At 37.1% G+C, this 10,485-nt stretch overlaps 1 protein-coding gene across 1 annotated transcript; it reads right to left on the bottom strand.

The window, feature by feature from the left end:
• Window positions 1-1,019: 1,019 nt before the first annotated feature.
• On the bottom strand, window positions 1,020-8,651 carry LOC145771655 (dual specificity protein kinase CLK2-like). Its single transcript, XM_082583384.1, has 11 exons — window positions 8,493-8,651; window positions 6,193-6,395; window positions 5,528-5,699; window positions 4,746-4,848; window positions 3,873-3,939; window positions 3,151-3,267; window positions 2,790-2,880; window positions 2,543-2,618; window positions 2,094-2,318; window positions 1,705-1,958; window positions 1,020-1,552 (listed from the first exon to the last, which is right to left on the bottom strand). Exons 2-11 carry the CDS (start codon window positions 6,369-6,371, stop codon window positions 1,361-1,363), a joined length of 1,476 nt encoding a protein of 491 aa, XP_082439510.1. The 5' UTR covers window positions 6,372-6,395; window positions 8,493-8,651; the 3' UTR covers window positions 1,020-1,360.
• Window positions 8,652-10,485: the final 1,834 nt, after the last annotated feature.

The raw sequence follows: 10,485 nt of genomic DNA, 5'->3' as shown, positions 1-10,485 counted from the left end.
AAATCTAGCAAGGAAGTGGTCAATGGATCCAGGATTGAAGCTGTAAAAGTGACAGGTTTGATGTTTTTGTGAGTTGTGTTCATGGGTTTCAACGATGAACTAAGATATGAAGTGCGTTTTCTCTTTTTATCTTAGATTGATGCTTAGTGCTTATACCTGCACCGACACTGTGACTTTCTTAGGTACGGTAACATACTGGTGTTGTTTAATCACATTTTAATAGTTAAGTTATTACAACCAGCAGTCGAGCCTAATATTATTGTAAGTGCAAAAGAATGGTGACATGTTTTGTGGAGCGTAGTTTTTCAGGCAGCACTTGCTCACACTCCCTAACCTTCTCCAATACCGATGCGCGGACGTGACCGTGCGGCATGGGCCACCACATGGAGCACTTTTGATCAGGGATATCTAAAGAAGGGGATACGAAGGCTTTTATTATGTCTGACAATAGAAGGGCTTTTGTTTATCTTAAATAATCTCTGTTTATCGTAAAAATGACAATTGGCACCGATAGTAATTTAATAAATCTTGTTATGATAACTTGCATTGCGCTATTAGAATCAGGCCTGGATATTCACAGCATGCTCATGGTTGCTTGTTAATTCAACTACCCATATACTTGCTTTACATCTAGCCTACTGCAAAGGCTTTGTTAAAAAAAAAAACAGCTTACTGGTAACTTTTCAACCGTCTTTGTAAACAAGTATTCTTTAAATATGCTCTACGTGACATTTGCTAGCTGTCTTCTGTAGCTCATTGTACCAGCTGCACTACAAAACTTTCTGCAATTCCAAAAAGAACCGCATTTTTAACGTGCTACAAGCTACCGCCCTGGTAGTGTCATGAGAATAAGGCAATCGCTGCGAGCCTTCATATCCCCTTCTCTAGATATCCCTGCTTTTGATTAAAATATTTTATCGAAATAATTCTGTGCTTCAATTAAAATTAACTCTGTAGCTTACGTTAATTTTAATGGACCCACTTGTGTTGCACTGACACGCAAATTCTGCAATGCCGTTATTCCACAATGTTATAATCATTGCTTTATTGATAACAAAATGCATTCACAAAACATAATAACATTGCCGCAGCTTTTAATATCATCTTGACGTTTCCAAGTTAAAAGAAAAATGGCGCCATTTGATATTTGAGGAATCACTCCAGTGGCTGCAATACTCCGCAATAAACTGACTATTCAGTGTACCAGTGCATCGAGGTTCGAAGCTGCTCTACTCTATGTCCAATGCAGGAGTGGTGGCCAAGATCGCTTGACCAGTGCAAGCTGTGTCAAAACTTTCGTCGTTGTCCCTTGAAGAGCCAACGGTATCTTCGGCTTCACAGACGCGGTCATTGAACTGTGCTACCGCATTCTCATGGTGTAAGAATTAGTGGCGGGGGCAAGAAAGCGCTTTTCTCGTGGCAGAGCGTCGAAAAATGGATGGTTGATGAGTTCGGCCAATGTGGCGCGCTTGGCCGGGTCGTATTCGAGCATCCGGGCTATCAGGTCAATCAACTTCACATGCTCAGGGTGATCCTTGCGTTGGATATAGCGCTGCAAATTTTCAATGCAATAAAGGATTTTGAAGAAACGACATTGGCTGAGTCATTGAATTTTGTGAGACGTTTAGGTAGTTATAGTTTTGTAAAGCCTAAATTCAATGCAAAAAGCGCTTGGTAACATCGTGCCAGCACTTTTGAACTCACCATAATAGGTTTGCAGTTCTCTCTCACGTATTTGCCGGCAGAGGATTGCTCATCCCAATCCAGTTTGTTGTGGTAAAAATATTTGTGTTTTCGCGATTTTTTGATCATTCGCGTGGGCAGCGGGCCAAGGATCCGTTCCATCATAGCGAGATGCTCTCGATTGTCATGCGTTTGAAACATTGTGATTCCCATGTAGAACTCAAATATGATGCAACCAATCGACCAGACGTCGCATGACTGCGTCCAGCCCAGTTCTTGCAACAAAAACAATGCAGTCACCATTAGGTTGAACTTTCTTGTAGCAAATATAAATTATGACCTTTTTAACTTTAAAACTTCACTATGGTCGTATGACAACTGGAGAAGTGAGTAGCGTCTAACCGGCTTACCTAAAACAACTTCCGGTGCGCGATAGTGACGTGTCGACACAACTGTGCTGTGGTGTTCGCTGTCGAACGTCGCCGAACCGAAGTCGATTAACCGGATATCTGGGTTGACCAGCGTCCTCTCGTCTCGACGTTTTGTGGGATTGTAGCACACCTCGCTAGATGAGTCAACGAGAAGGATATTCTCAGGCTTGAGGTCGGTGTGAGTGATGTGGTTGTCGTGGAGGACTGAACAAGATACAACACACAATGTGGAACTATCTACCCATAACTATTGTATATTTTGTAGACAATTGTATAATTTAAATTATTCTGCGGCGCACTCCAATTTAAAGCGTAGTGGCCTTTACTGCGGGTAAAAAGCTTCGAACCATGGCATCGAGCGTATATCGTAGCGAGATGAATACAAGAAATGCTCCCATTTGATACAAGGTCAAAACTATTCCACTTACATTTTACTGCCCAGACGAGCTGGAATGCCATGTGGCGAACTTGGTCAAGAGGATAAGGTTGGTAATGATTGTCTTTCTGCAAATGGAACGCGTTGAACCAGTAACATAAAACAATACTACTACAGAACGTAACAAAACAGCACAACTGCACCAAGAGTAGATTTCAAAGCTACTATAGATCTACTACATCACAAAATAGTATTTCATGCCTGCATTTTCGAAATATAAATTGTAAGGGGCGCTTTACCTGGAAATCAAAAGTACTAAGACCAAGCAGTTCGAAGGCGATGCAAATATGTCCGTGATAATTGAACCAATCCAGCATCGTAACACATAAACTGAAAAATATGATTCCACTTCAGAAACAACCACTAAGCACCAAGTGGTAAAGATACATAGAATTAATGAGATGCTACTACTAGGATGGCAGTGAAAGACTACAGGGCAGTTATTAGTAAATAAGAGAATGTGACAGACTAACAGGACTTCCGTTAAAATCGATCTACAACAACTAATCTAAAGGGAAACAGAAACCATGTTTTAGGATTAAATATAATTTTGCTATAGTATTTGTCAACAGTAAATCACAGGCGAATTCTTATACTTACTATCGGCCTTCTGGATCCTTCTCTTGTAGTTTCTTTAATACATTAATTTCTAAGAAAGCAGCATCTCTATACTTTTCGATGTTTTTTATAACTTTTATGGCAACTCGGTGTTTGTCTCTGCGAAGAGTGGTGACATAATTAGTACAGAAAGTGATGGCATTTTCAAGGAAATGCTTGTATTTGTCAAACACGCACAACTTAAAACAAAATTCAGCAAATATGCTTTTTTCACTTGAACATTTGCACTACAGCTATCCACTAAGATAGTGCAGCAATCATTTGCATTGTATGAATTACACACAAAACATCAGGTTGAGTTAGGGTTAAACTTTTTTGTGTTCAACCGATATATGCCATGCCGTGTGAAATTATCCCATTTTATTTTACAATTTTGGATTTAGAAACCTAATGCAATAAATGGTTTATGGGTGGAACCAAGTATGCAATTAACACATGTTATTCCTATGAACACTTTCTTACCACACAACGCAAATTAGCAGACAAATAAGCTAAGCAATCGGCAAAAGTTTTTATTTCTGGGCCTCATCAGTGCAACATGTTTGATCAATGACAATAAGGCTCCGATTCAAAATTACTTACACCAACTTAAAAATCTACAAATAATTTTCAATTTAATCTACAAATCGACTTTTGAGGTAGTCTAGCAGATAAAACGATTTCACTTAAGTAAAATATAATTAATAGTAAGTAACAATACTAACCTTTGATGGTCAACACACAGCAACACTTTTCCAAACGTACCTTCACCCAATGTTGACACTATTTCATCTATAGAAAATAAAATGTAACACTTTAAAAAAATTAATAATATAAGCCTGTATGTCAAAGAAGTAACCAACTATGTCAGAAGACTTTCTGCTCCCAGTCCCAGCCATTCACAAGCACAGAAAAACAAAGAAACTAAATCTATGAAAAAAGTTTACAAAGATCTTCATTTTGTTAAGTTTTCACATAATAGTATCACATTTTTAGCATACTTGTCAACTAAAGCAGAAATGCACAAGTTTGGTACACAATTGGTGTTACACAAAGTAACTTAAGCCATATCCATCATTTTTAAGCTTTAAGTGCACTTTGAGCAAGGTTTTATATCTTGTTGAAAAGTCATCAGGAAAATTGATTGTTAGGGATGTCCATACAAAAATCATTTACAGAAGGATTTTTTGGTCATTTAGTTGCATTAAACAGTTGAATACGTAAACAACTTTTGCAAGGTATATTTAGAGTTAAAAACTATTTCAGGTTACTTGGAAACAAGATAAAAATTGGCCACAACACTATGACTTTTTATGCATGCAAGCTAATTCAATGTACTTTACAATGCAAATTTATCACATGTTAGGTTTAATATGGACATCCCTGGGTGCTAGGGTTATTACTGAAAACCTCAAAATACCAAAATATAAAATTAAGAATGATTCACTTCAATCCAAGAGTCATAAAAGTATTTCAATTGCAGCAAACTATACTTTAAAATAGAATTACAATGCAATGACAAGGTGAAGTGAATCATCCTTGATAAATATAGAGGCAACAGGTTACTGCTACTAAGAGTGAAAAAATCTTCTTTGTACATCTCGCTTGCAGCCAGTCGCCATGGCGATAAATGAGATGACCCTCTTCGTCATCCTCCACACTCTTTGCCCTGTCGTTCTTGTTTCTATGACGAAGATCTTTCTGTTTGCGGCAACAAGCATGTGCGTGCGACGCGAGACACAGAATAGGTAGTTGACGGGATAAGAATTGAGTGCAAGCCCAGCATTTGGCAATCGTAGTATATGTGGAATAAGAACCACACAAATGTTGTAGCGAATTATTAACGCAACAAGTATATAAAAGCAACACTTACTTTACAGAAACAAATTAATTCAAAATACAGTATTTTTTACAACTACAGTTCATGAACTTGAAATGCCAGTTTAACCTAACCTTACCTGCCAATGATACAAACTATTTGATTGTGAAACCGCCCAAAATTGCAAATGTATATAGCGTGATACTTTTGGTAGTTTGCGCATAATTGCAGTTATGTTAAGACAGGCTATTTTATCACCAGTTATTACAATGCATACTGTGAGCCACAAACATCAAATTTTCTGACAAGTATCAGCTAGGCAATATTTACATTGTGAGACATTTTCTATAAAAGTTCTTGCAGGCATAAATTTGATAAACTACAATACAAATAAGAAAAAGTCATTAGCTTTCAATGTTTGACACAAACCTTCTTTGTGCACTGAAATAACAATACTGATAATATAGACTGTCTTGATTTAAGCACAACTTCTAGGATACAGTCAAAAATGTACTGTAACAATCAGTCTTTACTTGTCACTTAATATAGCTGTCTACTCACCGATTCAGAATCTGATCGATGATGATGGCGATGCCTGTTGCTTCTTCGTCTTCTACTGCGATCAGATGCATCTCGTTGACCATATGAACTCTCTCTCCGATGGCTTCTGTTCGAATCACGATTGTTGTAGCTCTCATTATAACTCTTGTGATATTTTCGACTGGTGTGACCACTACAATGCACAATTACAGCATATTGAGTAAGAAAATTTTCCACTGGGATGTTTTGTTTAGACAGCTGGGCTATAAATACAGTATAATACGATATATGGTTCTAAGGCTATGTTTACCTTTTGTCACCTGAGTATATCATGCACTTGAGCAATCTATTAGCGAAACATGAGGTTCGTCCATACCAGTCATGATAATGAACCATAATTGTAAACACCTACGTCTTACGGGGGGTGCAACCTAATTCGTACCCTGAAAAGATCGAGAGAAAGAATGGCACAAAGCCGCTGATCGCAACAAAGCAGAAGTCGCTAATCGGAGCTTCCGCAACAATTTTAAAGTTAGGGTTTAGCGGAAACTCCAATTCATGTGCTATTTTGGCTTTTTTCAATTTTTTACTTGATTTTTTTCAGGATACAAAATGAGGGTACAAATTAGGTTGCATCCGTCCTACGGTACATTATGAAATCCACTACGGTAATTCACATACGATACCTTTCACTATGTTTGTCATATGAGTACGAATCATTGCATCTCCTTGAAGAATAGCCATCTTGATAATTGTCAAGATATTTAGCAAGTTTTCTTCGCTTGTATGCTAATTTATACCCATCATCAGCTTCTCTGCTTCTATGTCTTCGAGTTGTCATTTTTCCTGTTCTTGTTACAGTCATGCCCAAAGACAATGGTATTTGAACCTATGAAGCAACATATTATATAGGCTACATATTTACATAACAAAATCTACACATATATGTCTAAGCAATCGAAAGTGGTCATATTTGCATTGTTTATGTCACCCATGACTTTGGCATTATTACAATGACAACAGTCCCAGGCCTCGAAATTCACGGCGGACACCGCGGACATGTCCGCCGTCACAGCATGTGATGTCCGCGGGAAGTACCATCTAGATCGGTCATATTTGTCCGTCGAAAAATAACACAGAAACTAATACAAATCGTCATTGCATAGCACGAACAATTGTTGCGAGAATACAATTTCCCGCGCATTCTAGCACGCATCTAGAAAATGTGAATACTGTATCCCTTATAATCCCTTAGCTTTCATTCAAGTCAGAAAACTTTTGATTTTTACGTTGTTTCAACGATTGATGACATTGAATCATCGTAACATTACGTGAATTCTTCGCAAAGAATCGATGGGAGTAGGCCTACGGGTACTTCTACACTAATCACGCGCAACTTAGTTCATGTCTTATGTCACAATGTCTGGCTTTGATCTCCGAGTAATATTGATAAAGAAAGGTTGGTTACAAAATTAGAAATGCGAGTGGGCTATTACAGCAAGATACAGCAACAGTTGTTAAGTTTTGGTTTTACAGTAAGAAAAAGCCCAGGGAAAATTCACTTTCGCTCACATGACACGCAAAAATAAACCTTAAAAATGCCTAGTGATTAGTGATGCTTTGCACAGCAGAAAATAGTAGCGTTAGTGTAGAAGTTTTCCGACTTGTGCCCAGAGCATTGTGACCTGGGTTTTTTTTTGCTGAGACTTTTCGGTTATTTGTCCGAAATGACTTGAAAAAATTCGATCATTTTTTATTTATTTCGGTCATTTTTTCTGATGAAAATATTTCCTTTCAAGTAGCTGAGTGATACAACCCAAAATTTGCACTTTCTGACTAGCCACAACATTAAGTTTCGCTGAGAAACGTTGTCGTGTTTTATCTGAGAAAAGTTAGAACAGACAAACGTTTCTTCAATGTTCATCAGCGAAACTCAACCTTGCAACACCCGGCCGCAGACATTGACTATGACTATATATTTTTTCGAACTTTTTGACCGAATTGACTAAGTTATATTTTTTTCGGACATTTTGACCGAATTGACTACATATTTTTTCGGACATTTTAACCAAATTGACTATATTTTTTTCAGACGTTTTGCTAAAAAATTGGTCAATCACCGATAAACAACAGAAACCCAGATTGTGACGCAAGAAGCCACACGACCTCGTTCGGTGGAAGTTAACCAGTTATGCTGCGTAATAAGCAGCTACACGGCGCTTTTACTCTTCAAGTGCACGTCGTTGGTCTGATGAAAGCCTTTCAGAGTGACTTCACTGAAATTTAAAGTCTTCTAAACCATATAGTTATAGTTCTCAAATGGCGAAGAAATATCATGTTAAAGTGATTAAGCATGACGATCGACGTCAAAACTGGTGTGTCCGCCGTGAGACTTAATTTGTCCGCCGAGATAGCTGCTCAGACCGGACACGTATGTCCGCCGTCAACAAAAACGAATTTCGAGGCCTGCAGTCCTTTGCTTTAAACTGAGGTCCGAAAACGATGTGGGGTTGTCTTACAGCATTTTTTTTAAATTTTTGTATGGTACAGTACAGCGGTACCGTAAATAATGTTTTGCCGGTATTTTTTTACGATAACTGGGCAATGACTTAATTTTTACCAAAGCAGCAACAATTAATCACTATTTTATTTTTTCACAAAATATCACAATACACTGATAGGCATTGTACGGTAGCCTACTTCACATTATGAAACTTGAGAAGCAAAAGATTTTATGAGGTCACCAGACCTGAGACGTACTGTACCGTATGTTTTTTATACGATGAAAAGTTAAAAACCTATATACAAGTCACCAGAAGTATACGATTTGTGCAAAGTTAAATTCGTGGTGGTTTAACTAACCTTTTACTAAAACCTCTATGGCTATACCAGTAGCGTACCACTGTTACGGTGCCGTTATCATGGTAGCCTACTGGTTTGTGAAAACTCATAACATGAAAGCAAGCAATTTAAATTACAACCTTACCTGTAAAATTAATAGAATAGTCCAACACAAGATCTGAATTCTAGCTTCAAAGCCTTAAGCAACACGAAAAAAGGTATATAAATCACTAATCAGAGCTCCAAGTTATAATAATCGAGAACTACAATAAACCCCAAAGTGCAGATTGAACTTTAAAGCAACAAGCCAACAAGAAACAAGTCAGCTTTCACAAAAATTGTAACTTTTGGTATTCTCTTTTGATTGGTTAGGAAATTACATTCCCGGATGAATGGACAAACCTTGTGGAGGGATACCATAAAGTTCAAAAGTTAACATTTTAAAAAGGACTTTTTTATAGAGAAGTAAAACAAAGTAACTTCAGCGGGTTTAACATGATGTATTACATACACACATTACACAAATATAACATAATTAAAAATAAACTTAAACGTTTTCAACACGTACGTGTGTCCTCATCAGGAATTACATATCTGCAATATACATAAAATGAAAATTGTAAGGTAAATTTGACAATCTGCAACTGTAACTGTATACTAACGACACTCCAGACTGAAAAGCACTAATAATAATGTTATGGTTTTGTTTATTGTCGCTCTACAACAGCTAAGGTCTTTTAGCGACAGGGCTCATTTTTAATTTATATCAGGTTTACGATGTTATCACATTATCACCCGACTCATTCTCACTGCTCTATGCAGGATAGAACACAATCGGTACCGTTTTTAAAGTCTTCGGTTTGACCGACCTGGAATCGATCTAAGATCTACCAGCACCAGAGCCGAAGGCGAAACCACTCGGCCTCTGAGCTAGTCTGAAAAGCACAAATGAACGAGTGACACAGGAATAATTACAAGTAAATTATATGGTGAAAAACAGATCACATGAGGTGTAAACTACAAGCATTTGACAAACAATTAGAACACACACAAGAGGAACGATAAGCCACAGGCGAATAACTGCAGTTTGAGAGACGGATTATTACGTTTGATTTTTAAGGCTTCCATGATCTTAGTCTGAAATTCAGATCTGCCTCGAGAGATAATTTTAAATTGTTTGATCGAGACATTGTCACAGGGATATCTACAATTGTCAGTGCACGTTTCACAAGAGGCGATGTGCTCTTTAATTGCACTTTTAGTTGTTAAGTTTGGGTTTAAGTGGTTTAAGTTTGAGACTTTTTTATACATTATTATTATTTATTTGAATCAAACAAAGCTGTCCATATCCATCATAATTTGTGTGTTTATTCAATTCAATTTCATTTTTCATTGCTGGCGCAAACATGTAGAAAACGATAAAGTAAACATGTAACATGTAACACGAATTTGACACCAACAAAAGGGAAAGATGACAAAATCGAAAAATTTAAAATATGCATCCAAAAGACAGTAGGCCTAATTGGAAAACACTATCTTAAAAATGCGTAGCCACCAAACCTAGAAAATAAACAAGAAAACTTTTATAAAAAAAAAGCTTGTTAAAGATGTATTAATTTTGTTGACTTTAAAAGTAACAATGTTTCAGCATTTTGTTGCATATCGATCAATATCAGCACTTTTGATCCACGTCAGAGAAAGCGTCAGTAGGTTTATTTGCATTCAAGTTGCCTTGTTTTTCCAGTGTGGGTGCACGCAATGTTCGGAATCTTTGATTGTTCAGCCGTTCATTTGTTTGGCAAAAAAATACTATAGCTTTTTTAACATTAGCATATTTTCTCATTTTTTCTTCCACTGATAACCATTTTTTGCTGATTTTTGATATTTTAATATTTTAAGCACAAAACTTGTGCAGAAAAATTGTGGTAACACGCCTCGGAATAGGGCGTTCCATGAACTCTGAACATCCACTTGCATTAAACACGCATTTATGCAAAAAACACAACTACCGGGAAAAACATTAGCTATAGAGGCATCATGTAATATCAAATTATAAAAACACACAGCACAACCTTTGGATGACAAAAAATTTGGCCTTTATCGACAAAATATCACACTATTTGATAAACTGAACTAGC

The sequence above is a fragment of the Aplidium turbinatum genome, chromosome 6 (genome assembly GCF_918807975.1).
Source record: "Aplidium turbinatum chromosome 6, kaAplTurb1.1, whole genome shotgun sequence".
NCBI lineage: Eukaryota > Metazoa > Chordata > Ascidiacea > Aplousobranchia > Polyclinidae > Aplidium > Aplidium turbinatum.
This window is presented reverse-complemented; position numbering and strand designations above follow the sequence as displayed.